A 26,894-nucleotide genomic window follows, 5' to 3' on the forward strand; every position below is an offset into this window, starting at 1 on the left:
ATTTGGTTGGGGAATTTGATCAAACGGCTTCAGCTTCGTTGTCGTCACTGTGAAATGAACGATGGGTTCCTCTCAAATTTCTTCAGCTTCGTTGTCGGTGGTGAACTGTGATGGTGAGCTGTGAAATAAGCGAAGAGTTTTCGATGAGAAGCGTTGGTGAAAAGGGTTCCGGTGAAATGCGATGAATCTGGGTTTAGAACATTGTGCGATGAATCTGCGTGAAATGTGACGAATCTGGATTATTTTATTCACTTTAACAAATTTGTTACTATTTATTACTATGTCATTAATATGTTTAAATTATTTTATTTCTAATAAATTGAGACCTATTAAAATTCATTTATTAATTTATTAACTTGTTAATAATATTTTGAGTTATAATTTATTTTAGTTTATGTAAATTCACACCCATTTTTTAGTTTAAAGGGAGTAATTCAGATTTGATTATAATAATATATTTAATTTAATCCTTTTTTAGAAAATAGGGTGTATAATGTCATCTGAAAATACCTAGAAAGATACTTTATTTACAAAATTGCCACCGTGTTTCTCATTTACACCCATTTTTTATATATTGGGTGTAAATTTTAAAATTATATTGTTCTTTTTGCACTAGTGGAGGGAGGTTAGAACCTCTCTTAATTGATCTGGCGTCTTGTGTGAATCACCATCTGATTAAATATGATGATGGAAATTTGATAGGAGGTCGAGATTATGTGCTTCAAGCTTGATTCAGATCCTACCTGTTCCATCGTGTTGTGCTTGTATTTAGGTCTTGTCATGTGAGCCTTATAAGTGGTGCATGACAGTTTCCCCTTAAGTCCTTGCTCACGCTTGCTAGAATAAGGGTTTTGTCGTGGTGGAGTGGCTAGTTCGGCCCTTGGTTGGAAGGGTGCAAGATAGTTGTAAGATTGGTAGTATTCAGAACATGCACATTAAATATTTTCCTTTTAATTCCCAAAGCCTTATTAGAGAGTTGAGGCGTTTGGCTCTAGGATTATCATAAATGACGCATCTTCATCTTAGGGTACTCAACAATTCATAAGAGTTTTATGTGAGATCACGATCTTTAGTGGTGTGGGTGCATTCTCCCATGCATGTTGTCGAGGATCAAATGGTTTTTTGAAGAATATATAAGGGTTTATGTGTAACTATCTCTCTTCCCATGTCTAGATCGATGAAGTTCTTCATTTAGCAACATCATTTACTCTCATCAATTAAAAGTCATTTGGCTTTCACATGTTTTCTTTAAAAACCTTTTTGGCCTTCACTCGTTTAAATTTTTTTCTTTATTACTTTATTTTTCATTTTTTTTCACTATTATATTTCCCATTTTATATAAGGTTTGCCCCTCTCACTCTCTCTCACATTCACACACACGTGCACAATTATTTTTCTTTCATAATATTCACATCCTTAAGTGTTTATATATATATATATATATATATATATATATATATATATATATATATATATATATATATTAGTAGGAGTGCTACTAATGAAACATGTATCTCTGATGAGTGCATCCTCACTAGTGGTCTGAGTTTCCGACAAGGTGAACACCTTTCCACTAGCTTGTTCCTTCTTGGGCTTCTAACACTTACTTCCAATGTGGCCCTCTTCATCACAGTTGAAACAAACCATCTCCTTATGCGTGCACTCAAACGACTCATGTCCAAACTTTCCACAACGGAAAAACCTCTTCGCTTCAACAGTACACACCGTGCTCTTATGACCAGCTTTGCTGCATTTGAAGCACACAATACCAGTAGGAGCATCTCCCCCACTAGTTCTCTTGTCCTCAATAGCTTTCTGCTTACCCTTTCCAGCAGGAGCATCATAAGGCTTGACACGGCCTTGTTGACTCTTGCCACCCCGCTTCTCACTAATAACCCGATAATGAGCATTGTTATCTTCCTCATAGATTCGACAACTATCAACCAAATCGGCAAAGACACAAATCTTTTGGTAAATAATCGACTTCTTGATTTCTGGGCGCAACCCGTTCTCAAACTTGACGCACTTCAAAAATTCACCAGTTGGTCCATCATAATGTTGGTAGAATTTAGCCAACTCTCCAAATTTAGAAGCATACTCAACAACCGACTTATTCCCTTGTCTCAAATCAAGGAACTCGATTTCCTTCTTGCCACGAACATCCTCTGGAAAGTACTTCCTTAAGAACTCCCTACGGAATACAACCCAAGTAACTTCCTCACCGTCAGCCTCCAACCTCTGACGAGTCTCTAGCCACCAGTCTTCCGCCTCGACTGCTAGCATATGAGTCCCATACCAAACCTTCTGGTCTGGAGTGCAATCCATCACACGGAAGATTCTCTTAATCTCCTTTAGCCATGTCAATGCGCCATTAGGATCATGAGTGTTCTTGAAGACAAGTGGATTTTCTCATTGGAAGGTAGACAAATTGCAAGGCGCAACATTCTCACCAATATTCGGATGATGTTCCAAAGTCTGAGCCATTGCTTCCAAAGCATCAGCAATTACAACATCATTCCTTCCAGCCATCACAACTCGTCACTATAATACAAAAGCAATCATAACTAAATAACAATACTCGATTGTTAGACTACACTACGACTCGAGACTTGGCCGGACGGACCGACTTGCTCTGATACCACTAATGTAACACCCCAAATCTACCCTACAATTTAATAAGAAATCAGAGTGCAAAATCTCAAAGACAACAACACATTTGAGGCGTCACATTTTTAACTTAAACAAAATCTCATGCAAGCTCATTAATAAAGATACATAACACAATTAACGGAGGAATCATAATCCAATAGTCATTCCAAATCAAAACAACTTTTAAACATCGCAGCGGAATTCACAAAACTTATAGACTTCAAGTTATAACATTTGTGGCAACATGCCAACAACTAAACAACATGTTTCCATAAAAGATAACAAAATCCAATCAAGCATAATGACATAAAGCAAGCAAACGACAAATCCCCCGAGTGCTACGTATCAGAGCAACAGACACCGACTCGAGCTACAAAGGTAAACGGATACTCCACATCATTACCTGCACGTTACCAATAAAGGGTAACATTCAAACAGAAGGGGAGAGATATCAAACAGTATAAAGAAACGTATAATAATACTTATAGCAAAGAAAAGATCATATATTGCTCACCACTTCTCATCACAAAACCACTTTCATCTCAACAACAATGTTATTAACCATATACAATAACATATTCAAAAGCACAACTATATCATCAATACATCATAACCTGCACATCATAAACACAACCATTCAAAATGCAACTCAATATGCGACTTGACTTTATGCACATGCATGTGGTACCGTTGGAGTAAAACTCCCGTCTCAAATATTGCTACTTGGGCCATCGTTGTTGCCATTTTCAGGCTAATAGTCGTTTCCATTTTCAGGCTAATAGTCGTTGCCATTTTTCGGCTAATAGTCATTGCCATTTTTAGGCTAATAGACACTTATGCAATGGATGCGACTCAATGATGCACATCCACAAAAGACAAATTCACAACACACAACAACATCGTCTCAACAACATCAACTCAATGTCAAAGTTATATGGCAACAACAAAATCATTATTATCATAACAACTTATCACATCTCAATCACGTCTTTACGGTATACAACTATACACAAATATTCAACTTCGCAAAATATCATCAAATCGGAAACATACAATTTAAGAAAAACTATCAAAAAGGTTTCCAAATTTTTCAAATCATTTTCATTAGATAAACATTGATTTAAGCTTCACGGGGGTTCAAACGGCACTTAAAAAGGAGTTACGGATCAAAAGATACATCAAATAGAAGTTTCAAAAAGTTTTCAACAGCAAGGTTCGTTTAGCAGGCTTCAAGTGCGCTTTGCAGAACTAAAAACAGAAGTGAACCATCTTCGCAGCTCCTCTTAGCGGATCAGCTCCGCTTAGCAAGTTCATAAACTTTTAAATTTGTTCCCAGGGGTCGTTTAGCGGACGCACGATTTTTCAGAAAAACAACAGCGATAACAGACCTGCGAAATCACTATTCCACTAACCAAAACCATTCTAAAAAGTAATTTAAGGCACATATAATCAACATCTAACATCATTCATCAATAATCTTCATCACAACATGATTAAAGGCACAATTTCATGGAAATCTATCACAAACCCTAACAATTTCAATTCACACATTCATGGATAGCAAACATATAACCAATCCCCACCATAAACTACTATCATACAATCCATTATCATGAAAGAATCCCACCCTTACCTTGGGTTTGGATTGAAGACAACTCTAATCTTCAATCCTGGGGTTGACCTATCTTTCTCCTCTTCTCTTCTCTCTTCTTTATTTTCTTTCACCAAATGAATTATAATTCTATTCTCTAAACTCCCTTGTTTTGTTAAATCCTTACTAACTTCTCATAATGCTAATGGGCTCTAATTAGCACCTCTCAATTACTAATTCTAACTTAGGCCAATTACTAATAGTTTTACTAACTCATGTTATTTACTAATAATTCCCAATAAAATAACACAACCAATTAATCACATAATTAACATATAATTATCAAATAATTCACATAACACACAATAACATAAATGATTAAATAAAACAGTCGTTACAATTGATAGTTTGTAAATAAAGAACAAATTGCTTCACTATTTTTCTCTTAGCACACTTTTTCTCATAAGTTTCAACAAGATCATTAGAGATAAGAGAGACATCAGTTACCGGAGTTTCGGAGCAGCGTTGAGAGGAACTACCTTTGAAGGATCTCTTCTTGGTGGGTCTTGAAGAAGCCATAGCCATAACTTTGAGTGGTTTGAAGTGGTGAGTGATTAGGGTTTTAGGGTTTGAGAGGAAGAGGGTGTGTTTTGTGGTTTAGAGAGAGAGTAGAGGAAAGATTTATGAATTGCAACCACACATAAAGGATAAGAAACGAAAATTTGTGGCTGAGTAAATCATTGATGCGTCGACCTAAACAGGTCTTGCATCGACGCATGCAGAGAGAAATTTTAAAAATTAGAAAGCTTCAAGATGCCTCGACCGCTGAGAGTCTTAGGTCGACTCATGCAGTAAAAAATTAAAAATTAAAAATTTTCATATTATTCAAGAACACGCATACAATACATAAGAGTCCTATGCACAAGACAATTACCACAAAGGATGAAACACATATAATAAAGAATGTTTACCAATTACACATGATCAAGAGTAGAGATTATATAGGAAGGATATTGCCTCTATGAAGATTGATGACATATTGCCCTCACTAAAACTAGCAAACAATAATGTAAGTAATATACGAAAGTACAAGCATAAATAAGAACAATGCAACTTATTTAAGTTGCAACCTATCTGATATATCAAGAACACCTAGTTCCCTATGGATGTGGAAGAACGGTTCAGTCGCAAGTGGTTTTGTAAAAATATCGGCAAGTTGATTTTTGCTATCAACATTCTCAAACACGACGCCATCCTTATCTACATGATCCCTAAGGAAATGATGCCTAATCTCAATATGTTTTGTGTGTGAATGCATAACTGGATTTTTGGTTAGATTAATGGCACTTGTATTGTCACAAAGAATGGGACTACGTTCTAGTTTAATATCGAAGTCGAGCAATTATTGTTTAAGCCATAAAATTTGAGCACAAAAATTACTGGCAACGACGTATTGCGTCTCAGCAGTTGACAAAGCAACGAAAACTTGCTTTTTGATATGCTAACTTACTAAGAAATTTTAAAAGAAGTGACACATCCCACTAGTGCGCTTCCTATCCGATTTGCAACCGGCAAAATCAGAATCAAAATATCCAACCAAAGAGTAATCACTTCCCTTGGAGAACCAAAGATCATACTTTGAATTACCATAAATGTATCTAAGTATGCATTTTACGAATTTTAAATGCGACTCCTTAGGACATGATTGAAATCCGGCACACATGCATACCGAGATGAGAAAAGGTAAGGTAAAGAAGAGAGCCAATCATACCTATATACTTTTTTACATCGATCGGCTTACCATGTTCATACCGGTCTAAATTTACCACGGTAGGCATAGGAGTGACAATAACCTTGGAGTTGGCCATATCGAAGCACTTGAGTAGCTCATGGCAATACTTCATTTGGCACACAAAAGTCCCTTCCTCGAGTTGCTTGATTTGAAGTCTGAGGAAATAGTTTAACTCCCCCATCATACTTTTCTCAAATTCTCCCTGCATTAGCTTAGATAATTCCTTGACCAAGGACATGTTAGTAGACCCTAAAATAATGTCTACATAAACTTGAACTAAAATAGAGTATTTTCCTTGACGCTTAATAAAAAAGTTGTATCAAATTTCCCTCTTGATAATCCTTGATCTAGTAAGAATTTTCTAAGACGCTCGTACCAAGCCCTAGGGGTTTGTTTAATACCATACAAATCACGTTTGAGTTTATAAACATAGTTAGAATACTCAAAATTTTCAAAATCGGGAGGTTAAGATACATACACCTCTTCATTTATATAGCCATTTAGAAAGGCACTCTTAACATCCATTTGAAATAATTTGAAGTTTTGTGAACATGCATATGCAAGAAAAAGGCGTATATCCTCGAGTTGGGCGACCGGAGCATAAGTCTCCTCATAATAGATTCCTTCCTCTTGGTTATACCCTTTAGCAACAAGATGGGCCTTGTTGCAAGTTATAATTCCATTTTTGTCTAACTTGTTCCTAAACACCCATTTGGAACCGATTACCCGATGGTCTCGCGGAGGAAGGACAAGGTCCCAAACCTCATTTCTCTTGAATTGATTTTGTTCCTCTTTCATAGCCAAGAACCAATGTTCATCGAGTAAGGCATCTTTGGAGTTTTTAGGCTTAATTTGAGAAACAAAAGCAAAACGATAACAAAATTTACTTATCTTGGACCTAGTGGTAACTCCCTTTGATATATCTCCTAGAATATAGTTGATGGGATTATCCTTAGAGGATTCCCATTCAAAAGGGGTATCACTTTTATTACTTTGATGATCTTCCACCTTTTCTTTGGGTATTTGATCTGATTTCTCCTCAACTTTCTCTGATATAAGGCCATCATTCTTTTCAACACCTTTTACATCCAAATCTTTTAGTATACTCTCTGAAGATACACCTGCACCATAAAAAAACAATAATTTTTTTGACCAATTTCAGACAAGATTCATCAAAGGAAACATGTATGGATTCTTCAACAATATGTAACCTCTTATTGTATACTCTAAATGCTTTACTAGAGTGAGAGTATCCGAGGAAGATATCTTCATCCGCTTTTGAATCAAATTTACCAATATTTTCTTTTCCATTATTTAACATAAAGCATTAACATATGAAGACATGAAAATGTGAGATATTAGGCTTCCTAACTTTTAAAAGCTCGTATGGAGTTTTGTTAAGAATAGGAATTATTAGAATCCTATTCAAAACATTACAAGCCGTATCTATGGCATCGGTCCAAAAATATTTAGGAAGACCGTGTTCATTGATCATAGTTCTTCCAAGTTCTTCTAAAATACGATTTTTACGTTCCACTACTCCATTTTATTGTGGAGTCCATGGTGTGGAAAAGTTATGATCAATGCCATGTTTTTCACAAAATTCTTCAAAGAGGTGATTTTCAAATTCACCTCTGTGATCGCTCCGGATAGTAACAATGCTAGTGTTTAACTTGTTTTGAGACATTTTGGAAAACTTTTCAAATATGGAAAAAGTGTCACTTTTTCTAGCCAAGAAAATAGTCCAACAAAACCTAGAGAAATCATCTACTATGACAACTGTCATACCCCAAAATTCGCCCACCACATTTTTATACTCAAGCTCAACAGCTCAAGATCTAAGTGGATGCACACTCTCCTAAACAAACAACCCACAACTAGGGTTTTGCTTCTCTTCAAGAAAAATCAGGTTCTGACAATTCAAGTGGACCTCATAGGTTCTGACAATTCAAGTGGACCTCATAACCTCTCATATACCTTAAAGGATCCTCATGCCAAGTTTCAAGCTCTGATTCATAGGATTGTTCAGTCAACTGCTCAAACGATCAATAATCGACTGGTTGACCTAAAAGTCAAACTATGGTCAAATCACAGTCAAAGCTTCTGATTTTTGGTCAACATCATCATTTTGAAGTATCATTCACCATTTGATCAAGGATTGATCATGGTTCATCAAGGAAAGATAAAAAATCAACAATTTCAAAAGTTTCTAAATTAGGGTTTTCATATGAGAAAGTCAACTGAACTTTGACCAGCCATATGGGACATCAGAAATTTTCCATCCAAAGCTTAATTTGAAGGAAACTGAATTCTCTAGAACTTTTTCTCTCACATGCCAAGGCTAGAAATGCACCATCTGGGAGATATGGACCAATACATTACAGGTCCTCCAAAAGAGTCAACGAAAACACCTTTTGGGTCAAAGCTCATAAATTGAGCATGGAATATTTATTTGAGATGGAACCAAAAGCATCATTTAGAGTACACTCTAAGCTTTCTAAAAATATCAAGAACACTTCCATACAATAAAAAATGAAGGAGTTATGACTTGCACAAGTTGGGCGAAATTCAAGAAGAACATGAAACCCTAATTGGACAATTTTGAGTTTCTTGACTAATGGGCCTAAGTTCTGAACTTCAAGCATGATCTTGACCCAAATAAGGACCTATAAAACCATTCTAATATTTTTGGAAATTTTATTTATATTTATTTGAAGTTTATTCATTTAAATAGCAAATAAATTAAGAAAAATACCAAGAATAATGAATTAAATCATGGGGATTTATTTTGGATCATATAAAAGCCCAAGAAGCACCTTGAAGACCAAGGAATTTCGTTCATGCATGGTTTTGGTTTTTATTTTATTTATTTTTGATTTTATTTAGATTAAATCAAGAGAAAATAAAATAAAGATCAAGGTGGTATATGATTCAATCTTCCCATTCAAAAATCATCCTTGGGGCTCAAGTAATTCAAAATATATTTGATTGAGAAAAGATTGAAACAAGTATAGCAATATTCCATGAGATTTTAAATCAAATTTTTTCTCAATCTTTTCTCACAAATCTTTTGATCTCTTTCCAAATCTCTTGCCCTAATTCTCCCCCTATATATATACTTAACAAGATCAGACTAGGGGAGGACGAATTGAAGAGGAATGAACAAGGGTTTCTAAGGTTGCAAAAATCAAAGAAAAGTGCAAAATTCATGTCACGAGTTCAAGCAGGTTTCAAGCCAAACCAATCGTCCCATTCCATTCACAAGGTAATATATAGTGGTACTGGTCTATTAATGATGTCCCATAACAGGTAAATCGGTTGCATCGTGTTCATGTCATCCCATATATATGTGCATTTCGTTTTCCCTATTCCAATGTGTTTTATTCAGATTTAACGCTTTGGATGAGTTCGTGATGAAGCTTATAACAGATTGGAGCCATTAAATCAATGCTTGGACGCTTAAATCAGAAGGCGCCATTGTTAGGGCACAATGGAGTTCCTCTTCGGATTCGCCTTTCCAAGTGCTTTTAGACAAAACGAGAGCCATACTTGAACTCAGGGGGGCTTAATTGTTATATATGGGTTATTGACGTGTTTTGATATATCGTATTTCGCAGGTTAATGGGAGGGCGTGGTTTGCTACGAATACGCTGCCTATTTTCGCAGCTAATCCCTAGTTAAATTTGCAGCCATTCTGGATCTCTTTCTTGTGTAGGTTCGATAAAGAAGAAGAAGGTGATCTGTCATATTAAAGCGTTGGGATTCGTTGGTCAAAGTAGCCCTGGGACCCACGTGCACAACTTTTGAATGCCACTGACTTTTGACTTTAGTTTTATTTTATATTGTTTACTTGTGCATCCACTAACAGCGATTCATTTTCAGTATATTGGCTAGGCGTGTTTCTTGATAACCAAGACCACCTGGGTTCGATCCCCAGGTCACAATATATTTTATTGACTTGATTTGTTTTTAGATCCCACACGCGCTGCCTAAAGAAGACCACCATACACCTTCGCTCCTCAGTCATTAGATCTCCATGGCACTAGATCGAATACTTCTGAAGGTGCAGCGCACCATAGACTCTCACAGAGGTGCCACACCAGATCAAGCTAAGTTATTTTTCAATTTCTTTTTTCTTTTTATTTTATTTTATTTTTATTTATACCTTATTATTTATTTCTTCTTTTAATTTATTTCTTTTAAAACATTTTTTATATTAATTTTATTTAACTATTTATTTTGTTTAATCGAAGATTCGATTTTTTTCCTCATAACATTAAAAAAATAATAATTGTTTTATAATAAAAAAGATATTACTTTGCACATGTTTTTTTAATTAATTAAGTTAAGGTTTTTACACAAATAATTATTTTGGGTTAGTAATTTAATTTTGGGCTAATTAATTTATGCCTTAAACCCTGATTTTTATCATGATCACTAATCACTGTTATTGGTAGGTGTTATCCACTAACGCACTTTTAAGCCTTATAAACTCTTTAGATCACAATAAGTTTTCTTTTTAGGGTTTATAGATCTTTAATCAATTAAGGTTTGTAGATCATTCATACACTAAAAATTCTTTTCTTTCGTGCAAATTTTCAGGGTTACCCCAGTATCCTCCGACCACGCGCCATGCCAATCAAAAAGCTAAGTCCCTATTTAATTATTATTTGAAATATTATTTATTTTTGCCTTATAAAATATAAATTAGGGTTTACTTTCAAATGTTAAAGAACTCCGTCTACACTCATCCCTATTATTTTCTGTTTGATTCTCAGATGTTCAGAGTCAATCGATCGAAGGTTCGAGGGAGATCAAGGCTCAAGATAAAGATTTTAAAACAAATTATTGTTCCCTCTTATTTTCTACCTTTACTTTCCGCCTTTTAATTTCTGCATTCTCCTATAGGTTTTTATTGTAATTCCCCATCCCCGCAGGTGTTTATTGTAATAGCTTAGGAATTTATTTTCTGTCTTTAATTTCCGCAATATTAATTGCGTGGTTAGTAATCCTAGGGAGTGCAAGCCTTAAATAACTTAGATCACTAATTATAAGATAAATATCATCGAAGTTAACCACGTGATTGTTGCACCCACACACCTTTAAGGTAACCCTTTTTGTTGCCTGTTGCCTTATTCATCTGTTGCCTGTTGCCTCTAATTGCACTAAATAGTCACGTCCCTCGATTCCGAGGATACCTAAAGCAAGGTTGCCTTAAAGAAAAAGAATCATCTAGTCCCTCGAAGTTGCCTCGGTAAAAGATGATTGTCCCAATTGCTAAGGTATCCTCGCATGATGCCTAAAAATATTAAATGACTATTATATCATTCCCTTAGACTACCTGCCTTCTTTATGGCAAGGGACAGTCTTATGGCGAATGATACTTTTCTCGATGACCCTTAACATCCAATTGAAAGACTTCCTGCCCTCTCATGGTATGGATAGACCCTTTCGCTCGAAAAGCTAAAAGAACGATTTTTCAAACTTAGGGTATTTGCTACTAATTGCTTGCTCTAAAATCAAAAATCCTTTTCACACCTCCTTTTTGAATACTTTTAAACAAGGCTATGCTTATTTACAAGCTAAAGTCCTTAACGAATTACTATTCACACACGACACTTCAAACTTTTCAAACAAACAAGTGAGCTAAGCAATTAAGAGCCCATGGATAACCATGGATGCAAAAGGTGCCTTACACCTTCCCTTTGTATTACTTACCCCCCAAACTTAAAATCTTTCAAAGGTCTTTTCCTGTTCTTTTAGCCTTTCTATAATTGGATAAAATAAAAGTCGATGGGGACTCTTGCTTACCGCGACATTTTAAATAAAGTCAGTTCACCGTATTACAGAACTGGCGACTCTGTTGGGGATCTTTTCAAATAAAAGAGGGGTTACCTTAGAGCTAGGATCACTTTAAATTTGTTTGACTTGTTTGCTTTATCTTTAAAGGCTGTTTTGGGTATTCTGCCGTGTGAAAGATCCTATACCCGGATCTAGTGTACCTTAGGTATGTGGCAAGAGACCAGGGAGGATGTACGACATGTATCGTTATGGTTGAACTAGTAGCCACCATTAGTGCGACGCTTTGGTTTGTCCTGATGGCCCTTGAATATGATCGAGGAGACATTTGGCTACCGCGTGGTGTCATAAGCACTAATTCGCCCTTAGAACCTTAGTTGAACTTGACTTTGGCCTATAGGAAGTAGCAAGATAGCTGGCTTTGGATTCCTGACTGAAGTCGGTTGATACTCGATGCTACACTCATTGAGATTGGACTCTAGGGATGCTTTTGGCTGGCCGATCGAGTGCCATGTTGAGACAATGCCCGTGAGAAAGATTAGGGATATGAGCACCATAGAACCCGGTTACTATTCTAGGACGGGTTGAACTAACTAAACTTCAGTGGGGAGGGTACTTACCTACGGACTTCATGCAAGCCTTTAAACCTAAGTACACTTGTGTGACTTCTCTGTGCTTGCTACTAACCCTTTGGGTCTTCTTGCAGGATTTGCTTGTAGGACATTTCGTCCTTATTACCCTTATGATTTACTTAATGCATTACATCCACATGACATCATGACATCATAACATTGCATGTCTACTAACCCTTTCAAGGATCTTAGGGATTTAGGGTGCACGATTTCAGGTACTCTTATCAAGGACTGAATCTATATCTAGGGGCAAGAGGATTTATTTTTCCTTTGGCCATATGCCTTCCAATTCAAAGACGTAGTACTTATCAAGGGGCAATAGGATTTAATTTCCTCTAGCCATGTACCTTCAAATTCAGAAGTATCCTGAATCAGAGGCGATGACCCACTCGATATGGTGAGCTTAATTCTCAAAGAAGGACGCTTAAAGACGAAAGCCAATGTTCTTCAAACAAAGACGTGACCTAATCATTTTCTAGCGTCCTAACTAAATTCCTAAAGATCCTTGAAAACATTGCATTTGCATTCATAACATCGCATAACAGGTTTTCTATGATGGGTTTCTCATCCTTCCTCGCTGTTTATTTCAGCATCATGAATCTCGAACAATCAGTTAAGGATCTCAAAGCTCAAAATGCCGAGTTCCAAGCCTTGATTTTGAACTTAGCCAAGGGGCAAGAAGAGCTGAAAACCATGCTGACTATAAAGAAGAAGAAAGGCAAGAAGATTCTGGGGAAAAAGCTTAGACCGATCTTGCAACTCAGGGAAGCCGGAGTCTCTGAAGACAGTGACGACGAAGATGAACAAGATGATGATGTTAGTATTAAAACTGATGCAAAAAGTAACCATGATTCTACCAAGCCCTCTGAAGAAGAAGAGGACTATCACCATGAGGATGAACATCCTGATGACAAATACAAGCTGTTGGAAGAACGTATGAAAGCCATGGAAATTCAACAGATACCTGGGTTAGATTTTGAGGAAATAGGACTCATCTCTGGAGTTGTTATCCCTCCGAAGTTCAAGACTCCGACCTTTGCCAAGTATGATGGAGTCTCTTGTCCTAAACTACACTTGAGGTCTTATGTGAGAAAGATTCAGCCTCATACTGCTGATAAGAAGCTCTGGATCCATTTCTTTAAAGAAAGCTTATCTGGAACACAACTCGAATGGTACTATCAACTGGAGGGTACCAACATCCATACATGGGAATATTTGGCAACTGCTTTCTATGTGCAATACCAATACAATTCTGACCTTGCGCCAACCCGCATGCAACTACAAAGTATGTCTATGGGGCCGAAGGAAAGTTTCAAGGAGTACGCTCAAAAATGGAGAGACCTGGCAGGCAGAGTTCAACCTCCCTCGACTGACCGAGAGTTAAATGACATGTTCATGAGTACACTAACTGGTCCTTTCTACAGCCACTTACTGGGAAGTTCCTCATCTAGTTTCACTGACCTCATACTGACTGGGGAACGTGTTGAAAGCGGTATCCGAAGCGGTAAAATTCAAGTGGCTACATATTCTAATACCATAAAGAAGGAGCACAATGAGAGGAATGAATACAATACCGTGGGAGCAGTCCTAGCCTTTAATCAAGTGCTGGTACGACAAAAGGGAAACCAACGTAAACAAGGCGCATCTAAAAGACAATTCACAAAGATCAACATAACTTTGGCTGAAGCGTTACAACAGTTGCTGAAAGCAGGGTTGATTAATTTAAAGGATCCTCCTCTGAAGCCTAATACCTCATCTCATCAATATAATCCTAACGCAAGATGCGCTTATCACTCCGACAGCATTGGACATGAAACTAATGATTGTTGGCCATTGGAGAACAAAATCCAGGATATGATCGACACGAAAGAAATCGAGTTCGACTCTCCTCCAACCATGCCTAATCACAACAAGAGTGCTAATACTGTGGATGGCTAGAAGGGTGAACTTTAAGATCATTAGTTTTACTTTCAGTTGCAATTTCTTTTTCTGTTTGTTTAAACATTCGACTTATGATAGACATTATCTGCTTTAATAATCATCACCAGTGCATCGCATATGTTTGTCTTGAATAATTTATTTCGCTATCACTCATTTTAAATTATGTCTTTTACTTTGCATATATTTTGTGATATTTAACTCTCGCTAAAGCTGTGAACCTTTTAAGGGAGGATGACGAAAATGATACCGCAACCTCATATAGTATGCTTTTGAACGGACTATGTTGACGATGTAGGCATTGTTTCAATTCCCAAACAGTGAAGATATAAGGATGTTAATCCCTCGTCAACCCCTTTTGAGCCGAAGAAGTAGAAGTTCTTTCTCATACAAATTAAACCCTTAATCATAACCTGGGGCAGGGTAGTTACTCAGTTAACTCAATTGTGCTAGCTATTGTTTATACAAATAATGATGGGTTCCCGCAACCATTAAGACAGGCAGTCAATGTCCACCAAAAAAGAAAAAGATGTTAAGTCAAAACCTATGAAGGAGACTTATAAAAAATCAAAGTATCCCGCTGACTGTAATCTCAAAATAAACAGTTCAGGCAAAGGTTAGGGGCAACAAGGTCAAAAAGAGGTCATTACAAATCCTCGACAAAAGAAAAAAGAATTACAAAAAGAAGGTCGAATGCCTGTCCGAATCAACTTCTGATACTTTAACCATCATCAAACTTTGCTAAAAGACTTAAACACAAAGTTAACTGAGCATAGGATCGAAGAACATCACGAAGATGGGGATGGGTACAAATAAATTTTGAGCTGTTGTCCTTTGTTTCTTAAATCGTGAACCAAGCCACGTTACAACCCTTGAAAGTCCTAACTGAAGCATGGTTAGTTCGAAAGCATACTGTCACCAAAAGGGTATCCTGACTCCTTAAGATTTGCCATAAATGCTGAGTTGATATCCTGTTTTTACAAACATCGCGTTTTTACAAATATCACGTTTTTACATCTCTTATTTTAATGTTTTTCAAAAAAAAACTCAAGACAAGACGTATGCATTGCATCTCATGAATTCATTATTAAACATATTCTGCTACATAATTTCAAGTGTTAGCATCAGAAAGAATCTATACAGGGTACAACTAATGATTAAAAGTCATCCCGACAGATGAAACTATTCCAGCAGCAGCATCTCTTATAACTAACTCAGTTGACTAGAAGTCAACGTATACAAGGGGCATGGCACGTTTTTCCCGATCAATCTGGGGCAATCAAGTCAAGATTCTGAGAATATCTCAAAGATGCCAAAACAATCAGGGGCATGCATCCAAGTAGATCTGAAGCTACTTCCCAATCAACATGGGACATTGTCCTGGGCCTATGATTACTAGGGGCATGTCTCCCATAGTACACATCTCATAAAGTCCTCGTGAGGCGAATCTTTCCAAAGTCACTACTAGCAGGGGCAAATCTATGCAAGTCCAGTTTGACGTCTTGATCAATACTCAGTGGTGCGTCCTAATCAATATAAGTCCAAGAATAGCAAGAGCTATAAATCACTGGGGGCAATATTCAAATCATCCATGCCTTCCCACAAAGCCGGTTTCACAAGATCATACCCCCACAGAGTAATCATTAAGAAGATATCTTCAAATGTTCTCGTCCCAACAAAGACTTAGTTCCTCAACTGAGTTTACATCTTTGACACTGCCGGTTCCCCTATACTATTCTCTTCTCCAAACAGGGTTATTCATCTCTCTTATCCCCATTCAGGGTACATCAAGACGAATCATTCAAATCGTTTCCATCCCCAAGCAGAAATCATAAATCCCCAGCTACACATCTTCAAAACAAGATCAAATATCCAAGTCACAATGATACATAGATTTATTTTCTCAGAACAACATCAGTCATACATCATATACATCACATACATATTCATACATTGCATACATTACTTCATGATAAACATACGGGTTTCTCATTTATTTGGAGAGACTCGTCATATAATACATGCATCATGACATTGCATATTTCTAACTTTGTTTTCAGGTTCCGCCTCGACAAGCATTCCTCTCAGATATAATCGAGCTGAAGATTCATTCTGACAAGCCTTTTACATTCCAAAACTTCATCAAATAACTTATCAACTCTAATGTGCAAGCATTCTCTATCAGATATGGTCTAATGTATGACCCGTTCCGGTATCCTCAGTCAGATATGGTCTAATGTATGACTCGTTCTGGCATTATCCTTCAGATATGGTTTAATGAATAACTCGTTCTGACATCCTTCATCAGATATGGTCTAATGTATGACTCGTTCTGGTATTCTCCTTCAGATATGGTTTAATGAATAACTCGTTCTGATGTCCTACTTCTAGACATGGTCTAATGTATGACTCGTTCTGGTATCCTTCCTCAGATATGGTCTAATGTACGACTCGTTCTGGTATCCTTCCTCAGATATGGTCTAATGTATGACTCATTCTGACACCCTCCAACAGATATGATCTAATATTCTCCTTCAGATATGGTTTAATGCATGACTGGTTCTGACGTCCTCTATCATATATGGTCTAATGTATGACCCGTTATGGTATTCTATTTACAAGATCTAATTCTATCATCACGAACGGTGTAGACCCGATCATCTCTCCAAGATCTAATTCAGTTACTACGAACAGTGCTGACACGATCAACCTTCCAAGATATAGCTCTATCATCTCAAACGAGGTAGACGCAATCAAATTTCAAAGTCTAAATTCTGTTACTACGAACAGAAATGACACGATTAACATTCAACAACTACTTCTCCACACTTCAAATTCAGATATAATCTAACATACGATTCATTCTGACTTTCAAAACTTATCGGGACAAATGGCATCTTTAAGCCCATCACAATCAAATCCCAAGAATCCAAATGGCATCTTTAAGCCTATCTCCGATAATACTCTGCTTGGATGGCATCTTTAAGCCTATCTCCGATAATACTCTGCTTGGATGGCATCTTTAAGCCCATCTCCTACAAAAAGTCCCTACTTCAGCTAGGGCAAACTCCTGGGTATTCTAGTGTTCAATCCTCTTCTACCTTCAGATTCCGACAGGCACATATGTCAATCTACATCCTCAGGTATAAGAAGATTGAATAGGGGCAGCTGTCATACCCCAAAATTTGCCCACCACATTTTTATACTCAAGCTCAACAGCTCAAGATCTAAGTGGATGCACACTCTCCTAAACAAACAACCCACAACTAGGGTTTTGCTTCTCTTCAAGAAAAATCAGTTTCTGACAATTCAAGTGGACTTCATAACCTCTCATATACCTTAAAGGATCCTCATGCCAAGTTTCAAGCTCTGATTCATAGGATTGTTCAGTCAACTGCTCAAACGATCAATAATCGACTGGTTGACCTAAAAGTCAAACTATGGTCAAATCACAGTCAAAGCTTCTGATTTTTGGTCAACATCATCATTTTGAAGTAACATTCACCATTTGATCAAGGATTGATCATGGTTCATCAAGGAAAGATAAAAAATCAACAATTTCAAAAGTTTCTAAATTAGGGTTTTCATATGAGAAAGTCAACTGAACTTTGACCAGCCATAACTCCCACATGGAACATCAGAAATTTTCCATCCAAAGCTCAATTTTAAGGAAATTGAATTCTCTAGAACTTTGTCTCTCACATGCCAAGGCTAGAAATGCACCATATGGGAGATATGGACCAATACATTACAGGTCCTCCAAAAAAGTCAACGAAAACACCTTTTGGGTCAAAGCTCATAACTTGAGCATGGAATATTTAATTGAGATGAAACCAAAAGCATCATTTAGAGTACACTCTAAGCTTTCTAAAAATATCAAGAACACTTCCATACAATAAAAAATGAAGGAGTTATGACTTGCACAAGTTGGGCGAAATTCAAGAAGAACATGAAACCCTAATTGGACAATTTTGAGTTTCTTGACTAATGGGCCTAAGTTCTGAACTTCAAACATGATCTTGACCCAAATAAGGACCTATAAAACCATTCTAATATTTTTGGAATTTTAATTTATATTTATTTGAAGTTTATTCATTTAAATAGCAAATAAATTAAGAAAAATACCAAGAATAATGAATTAAATCATGGGGATTTATTTTGGATCATATAAAAGCCCAAGAAGCACCTTGAAGACCAAGGAATTTCGTTCATGCATGGTTTTGGTTTTTATTTTATTTATTTTTGATTTTATTTAGATTAAATCAAGAGAAAATAAAATAAAGATCAAGGTGGTATATGATTCAATCTTCCCATTCAAAAATCATCCTTGGGGCCCAAGTAATTCAAAATATATTTGATTGAGAAAAGATTGAAACAAATATAGCAATATTCCATGAGATTTTAAATCAAATTTTTTCTCAATCTTTTCTCACAAATCTTTTGATCTCTTTCCAAATATCTTGCCCTAATTCTCCCCCTATATATATATACTTAACAAGATCAGACTAGGGGAGGACGAATTGAAGAGGAATGAACAAGGGTTTCTAAGGTTGCAAAAATCAAAGAAAAGTGCAAAATTCATGTCACGAGTTCAAGCAGGTTTCAAGCCAAACCAATCGTCCCATTCCATTCACAAGGTAATATATAGTGGTACTGGTCTATTAATGATGTCCCATAACAGGTAAATCGGTTGCATCGTGTTCATGTCATCCCATATATATGTGCATTTCGTTTTCCCTACTCCAATGTGTTTTATTCAGATTTAACGCTTTTAGACAAAACGAGAGCCATATTTGAACTCAGGGGGGCTTAATTGTTATATCTGGGTTATTAACGTGTTTTGATTGATCATATTTCGCAGGTTAATGGGAGGGCGTGGTTTGCTACGAATACGCTGCATATTTTCGCAGCTAATCCCTAGTTAAATTAGCAGCCATTCTGGATCTCTTTCTTGTGTAGGTTCGATAAAGAAGAAGAAGGTGATCTGTCATATTAAAGCGTTGGGATTCGTTGGTCAAAGTAGCCCTGGGACCCACGTGCACAACTTTTGAATGCCACTGACTTTTGACTTTAGTTTTATTTTATATCGTTTACTTGTGCATCCACTAACAGCGATTCATTTTCAGTATATTGGCTAGGCGTGTTTCTTGTTAACCAAGACCACCTGGGTTCGATCCCCAGGTCACAATATATTTTATTGACTTGATTTGTTTTTAGATCCCACACGCGCTGCCTAAAGAAGACCACCATACACCTTCGCTCCTCAGTCATTAGATCTCCATGGCACTGGATCGAATACTTCTGAAGGTGCAGCGCACCATAGACTCTCACAGAGGTGCCACACCAGATCAAGCTAAGTTATTTTTCAATTTCTTTTTTCTTTTTATTTTATTTTATTTTTATTTATACCTTATTATTTATTTCTTCTTTTAATTTATTTCTTTTAAAACATTTTTTATAATAATTTTATTTAACTATTTATTTTGTTTAATCGAAGATTCGTTTTTTTTCCTCATAACATTAAAAAAATAATAATTGTTTTATAATAAAAAAGATATTACTTTTCACATGTTTTTTTAATTAATTAAGTTAAGGTTTTTACACTAATAATTATTTTGGGTTAGTAATTTAATTTTGGGCTAATTAATTTATGCCTTAAACCCTTATTTTTATCATGATCACTAATCACTGTTATTGGTAGGTGTTATCCACTAACGCACTTTTAAGCCTTATAAACTCTTTAGGTCACAATAAGTTTTCTTTTTAGGGTTTATAGATCTTTAATCAATTAAGGTTTGTAGATCATTCATACACTAAAAATTCTTTTCTTTCGTGCAAATTTTCAGGGTTACCCCAGTATCCTCCGACCACGCGTCATGCCAATCAAAAAGCTAAGTCCCTATTTAATTATTATTTTAAATATTATTTATTTTTGCCTTATAAAATATACATTAGGGTTTACTTTCAAATGTTAAAGAACTCCGCCTACACTCATCCCTATTATTTTCTGTTTGATTCTCAGATTTTCAGAGTCAATCGATCGAAGGTTCGAAGAAGATCAAGGCTCAAGATAAAGATTTTAAAACTAATTATTGTTCCCTCTTATTTTCTGCCTTTACTTTCCGCCTTTTAATTTCTGCATTCCCCTACAGGTTTTTATTGTAATTCCCCATCCCCGCAGGTGTTTATTGTAATAGCGTAGGAATTTATTTTCTACCTTTAATTTCCGTAATATTAATTGCGTGGTTATTAATCCTAGGGAGTGCAAGCCTTAAATAACTTAGATCACTAATTATAAGATAAATATCATCGAAGTTAACCACGTGATTGTTGCACCCACACACCTTTAGGGTAACCCTTTTTGTTGCCTGTTGCCTTATTCATCTGTTGCCTGTTGCCTCTAATTGCACTAAATAGTCACGTCCCTCGATTCCGAGGATACCTAAAGCAAGGTTGCCTTAAAGAAAAAGAATCATCTAGTCCCTCGAAGTTGCCTCGGTAAAAGATGATTGTCCCAATTGCTAAGGTATCCTCGCATGATGCCTACAAATATTAAATGACTATTATATCCTTCCCTTAGACTATCTGCCTTCTTTATGGAAAGGGACAGTCTTATGGCGAATGATACTTTTCTCGATGACCCTTAACATCCAATTGAAAGATTTCCTGCCCTCTCATGGTATGGATAGACCCTTTCGCTCGAAAAGCTAAAAGAACGATTTTTCAAACTTAGGGTATTTGCTACTAATTGCTTGCTCTAAAATCAAAAATCCTTTTCACACCTCCTTTTCAAATACTTTTAAACAAGGCTACGCTTATTTACAAGCTAAAGTCCTTAACGAAATCTTTTTACTATTCACACACGACACTTCAAACTTTTCAAACAAACAAGTGAGCTAAGCAATTAAGAGCCCATGGATAACCATGGATGCAAAGGGTGCCTTACACCTTCCCTTTGTATAACTTACCCCCCGAACTCAAAATCTTTCAAAGGTCTTTTCCTGTTCTTTTAGCCTTTCTATAATTGGATAAAATAAAAGTCGGTGGCGACTCTTGCTTACCGCGACATTTCAAATAAAGTCAGATCACCGTATTACAACAACCCCATAGTAATTTCCACCTAGAATTTGTATTCTAGATAACCCAAAAAGGTCCATATGGAGGAGTTCAAGGGGTCTCAATGTAGAAACAATATTTTTAGACTTAAATGAGATCCTTGTTTGCTTCCCCATTTGGCACACATCAAATAAGTGATTTTTTGAAAATTTTATTTTGGGTAATCCAACTACTAGATCTTTTGAAACTACTTTATTTAACAAGTCAAAGTTGATATGTGTTAAATGCTTATGCCAAAGCCATGAGTCCTCACTCATGGAGACAAGACATTTAGTGCCGGTCAACGATACTTCATTCAAGTCAAGCATGTATACATTATTTACCCTCAAGCCATTAAACGCATCACCTTTCTTATCATTGTTTTCAATTGTGAAATTCTATTTTGAAAAAGTTACTTTGTATCCTTTGTCGCACAATTGACTAATGCTAATAAGATTGTGTTTAAGACCTTCAACTAAAAGGACGTCTAAGATAGTGATAGAAGATGAAATATCTACGCTACCTTTTTCGAGTATCGCACCCTTGTTGTTATCACCATAGGTTACAAATCCTTTCTTCTTAGCCATAAAGTTAAAGAATAAAGAAATGTCACACGTCATGTATCTTGAGCACCCACTATCAAGAAACCATCTTCTCTCAATAGACTCAAGACATTCCACATTCTTTTTCTTCTTTTGATGAGCCATAAGACACAGGTTGACAATTTCTTCTTCATCACTAGAACCGCCTTTGCTTGAAGGTTCACTATCAGTTTCCCAAGCAATGTATGCTCTCCTAGATTTATTTTATTTCTTTTGGAACTTATCCTTGGCTTTGTCTTTCTTGAGCAATGGAGAATCTGGCTTGTAGTGACCGGGTTTACCATAATTGTAGCATGATCCTCTTGACTTAGTTTTCTTACTTTCATCTTGCTTATTTGGTTTGTCTTGACGTCTATAGTTGATGAAGTTCTTATTCGAATGTTGAATTTCATTCTTCCAGAGATATCTATAGTACTTTCTTATGAATAGACCCATGTCTTCATATGGACTTTCGCCATCATCACTTGAGTCACTTTTACAAGAATCCTTGGTGGATGACTTAGAGCTTGAAGCCTTTAACGCGATTGACTTCTTTTTTGTGTCCCTTGACTTCTCTTTCTTCTCCTTCTTTTCATGCTTCTTGAGATTTACGAGATCTTGCTCATGTTCTTGAATCTTTCCAAACAATTTAGTAAGATCCAATGTCATGATATCGTTGGCTTTCTTGATCGCCGTGACCTTAGGTTGCCATTCCCTATTAAGACATCTCAAAACTTTGGTTAATAGCAACAACATTGGAAGTAATATGACCGAGTGTGTGTAAACGATTGATTAGGTGGGAGAATTTCTTTTGCTTTTGAGCAATGGTTTCACCATGCTTCATGTGAAAGAGATCAAATTCTTACGTTAAGGTATTGATTCTAGCTAGTTTGACATCATTAGTTCCCTCATGGGTGACTTGTAATGCTTCCCACATCGCCTTAGCAGAAGCACAATGTGAGACACGAAAATACTCATCAACCCCTAGAGATGCTATAATCATGTTTCTAGCTTTTCAATCATAAGCATAATCTTTCTCATCTTTTTCAATCCATTGTGCTTCCGGTTTAGGTATGGTGACGCCCGCCTTATTGGTCATGGTTATTTCCATAGGACCTTCAAGGATGACCTTCCATATTTTTCTATCAACAGAATTGATATGCACACACATACAATGTTTCCAATAACTATAGTTTTCAACGGTAAAAACAGGCGCTCTATTGTAATCCACTTTTGGACTGTTCTCCATTTTCTAAAAAGCTATATGCAAAGCACTGGATACACCAGTGCTCGTGAAACCACTTGTTAGTGAAAATTATGGTATGACAGACTCGGATGTCAATCCTGGTGTCAAGACATCTGATTTGTTATTAATGTAGCACCAGCAAAATACAAGGATCCCTCATTATCTGATTACTCTTAGGAAAGAGTCAATGATACCTGGGATCACATATGTTCAGCATACATAACCAGATTATAATTTTTACATGGTTCTGTACAGGATCAGCTAACACTTCTGAACCCGATGTTATAGACAAAGTCATAACATTTATAACTGAACAAACAATGCAAAAGATAAATAACACAGTTAATTGTTAACCCAGTTCGGTTCTAACTAACCTACTCTGGGGGCTACCAAGCTAGGAAGAAGATTCCACTATCAATAGTACTATTTTATATAAACAACCTCTGGTTTACAGATAAACAACCTCTGGTTTACCTAGTCACTACCCAATGCAATCTTTATCTCAGAACTCCATTCAAGATAAGAAAACCTCTGCTCACTCCATGGTGATACCTAACTGTTACAACCCTGCAACAACTATTTACACAATTAACAATGAACATATACTTGATCTGCTTCACAGCTTCAATCAAGCTTACAATACTCAACTCTTACCTATAGGTTTCGAGTGAGGACAATCACTTCTCTAACCTACAGGTTTCGAGAAGGACAAATCAGTGACCTTCCCACAAACTGGGAGGTTCACCTACACGACTAACCCTAATGGTTACATCTTTCTAAGTGCTGGTTAGCTTCCTAAACTAGGTTACAAAGTTTCCTATTTATAACCTGATCCCAATTGGACTTAGGCTTACAAATCGCAGCACTCTGGTTGTTACAAATATGCAGAAAATATTCTGCTACAAATTAGGTCTTTTAATCCTGAGTTTCCTAAATTAGAAACTGCTGAATCCAATCTTCTGATCTGATTCTTCCTGAATCTTCAATCTTCTGATCTGATTCTTCAATTATTCTTTTGACCTGTAAATATGCGCCACATAAGATTGCATAATATTCACATAGAATATTCTGTATCTGTTGTAAACCAAACTGAATCTTCCTTCCAGTTCTGCAGGCGCGATGTCATGAGTTGATGTCATGACATTCCATCTAACATCTTGCATGTACGTGTTTTGTTCTTTATAAACTTGCAAGATTCACATTTTGACTATTTGCTACTATTATATGTTTTAGCCAAACATTAGACAATAATACAGGACAGACAGGGCATCAACAATCTCCCCCTTTGGCTTATTTTGGCTAAAACCATTCTTGTAACAGTCAGCAGCAATTTAGACAACAAGGACTTGGTCATGTTTGCTTTCAGTAGCAAAATCAGCATCTGTATCTCTCCCCCTTTTTAGCCATAATATGACAAAGACCGACAATATGTCATATATTGCTATTGGATATATCGATTAATCATGGGAGATACTTGTTGTCTGTGTCAACAAATCCACTCCTAGCTCAAGTTCTCAAGAAAACCAAGACTGGATTCTTGCCGTTACTTCTTGTAACTCAGAACACAAATAACAATTTGTGTTCATAACTCAGATCACAAATCACAACGAAAATGATCCATATACTGATAGTTGTATATATTGGAACATCTTTATTGTTATTGCAGAAAAACCCATGGTAGAGACCATCAACATCCCCAGCCCGTGTTTTTCTTTTTCTGAGATAGTTTTGGTACAGCAACCCATCACAATACCGAACCCAGACTCGACTCACAAGAACACACACGAACGACATTTTAAGAAAGTTTGATTTCTGCAATTCACGGAGATGCTATTATATAGCAAATGAATATCGTAGGAATTAACGAAGGTCTTTGGTCTTGATCAATGGTCAAACGGTTAATTAGGAAATAGTTCCAAAAGCTTTTACTTTTTCCAAAGCAGTTTTTGACTGTTTTTTTATAGGAGTTATCTTGAATTACCAGTGCATGCATAGTCATTGAATGAACTTTACACAGACCGCTGATGTGTAGATAAACTTCAATTCAGATTTCCTTGTTTGACTGTGAAGATTCAATGTCTTTAAACATGTCATGACATTATGTCAGACATTGTCACTTTTCTTTCCTTCAGGCACATAGCCCAAGATTCCGTAAAAGATTAAGACAGAGCATCGTTTGGACCAATTAACAGACTCCCTACTTACTCACTAGTCGTAGACATAGACTTCTGTTGTTTTTGTACACCTTGACACTGTTAGTACACAGTTACCTCATTAGTGTAGAGAAGGAATAGTGATTACTAGTTGCACATGGTTGACTTGAACCATTCAAATAACTGACAAAGGTATCACATTTTCTTCATGATGTAAAAGTATTTTTAACCAAGAAATTTCTCTTGACAAAAGAAGTTACTCCCATTACCCGAGATAGTTTGAGCTCCTACAGACGAAATAAGCTTGAAATGATGAATGGAAAATATAAGACACATCTTCATATCTTCAAGAGCCGCACCCTCTGTTTAACAATCCTGCTGAACACACTCATTATAGCAATTTTATTCCTCACAATAAATACTTACACCAGAAGTAGAATGTCATAACATTGTGTGTGACATTTGTACTACCAGTATTCTCCACAAGTTTCATCCCCTTTTCTTTTCAACAGACCCTTGTCTAAGAACTTATCTCCTTCAGAAATGATCAACAGATGACTCCTTGATACTAAAATCATACACAGAGAGGTTGCCACGATCTCAACAAGCAGAACTGCCACTCCTGGAATTTTGTTGAGCATAACCCTACCATGTTTGAAACAGATCATGGTTTGCTTAAGATACTTTGAAATTCTTCTTGATAAGGTGTTTTTTTCAATCTCACACATTGATTAACATACTCCTTGAACAGAAGAGATTCTCCTTTATCCTTAGCTGTGTTGATCCAATCATAGAACTTTTGTCTTCATAGTCATCTTCACTAAGTGAAGTCTTCATCATGAAAGTAATTGTGTATGGCCATAACACATTACTTACATCCAGATTAGAACCTGCCCATTCTAATCCACATTATGTCCAAACTGCCACTTTTAGACTATAATGTTGCTTTTTCAAACTTCTATATATTCCCAATCCTTCTACTAGGGAATATGAACTTTGTGACGTTGATACCTAAGACACTAGTTCATTTGAACTCAAACAAACTCTTGACTATCCATAGAGATAACACATCTCTATAGAGGACTTGGAACACAAGAAACGAATTGTGTTCATGACTCGAAACAAGACTCTTTATTCTTTACCAAACAGTTGTAAAGAATGACCTCAGACTTAACAATGCCTGAACACTACCCTTAAACCCTATGATTGACTCAAATTGACAATCATAACCTAGACTCTAGACACTTCTCATATTCGAAAGAAGAACACGAGGGACTCAAACAAGACTCAAACAAAAGGAAAAGACTCTATAATCCTTAGCAATTTAAACAACATACCTGGACTTTACCCAAAGTCTTAATCAAGAAATGTTATTTGAGAACAAACTGCACCAGGTGGACTTGTGCATAGGTTGGACC

General features: G+C 36.4%; 1 protein-coding gene across 1 annotated transcript; it reads right to left on the reverse strand.

Moving 5' to 3' along the window:
- Window positions 1-1,596: 1,596 nt before the first annotated feature.
- LOC131654920 (uncharacterized) lies at window positions 1,597-2,325 on the reverse strand. Its single transcript, XM_058924847.1, has one exon. The coding sequence runs from the start codon at window positions 2,323-2,325 to the stop codon at window positions 1,597-1,599; it is 729 nt and encodes a 242-aa protein (XP_058780830.1).
- Between the last annotated feature and the right edge of the window lie 24,569 nt (window positions 2,326-26,894).

This window comes from Vicia villosa, linkage group LG1, assembly GCF_029867415.1.
Source record: "Vicia villosa cultivar HV-30 ecotype Madison, WI linkage group LG1, Vvil1.0, whole genome shotgun sequence".
In the NCBI taxonomy this organism is placed as follows: Eukaryota; Viridiplantae; Streptophyta; class Magnoliopsida; order Fabales; family Fabaceae; genus Vicia; species Vicia villosa.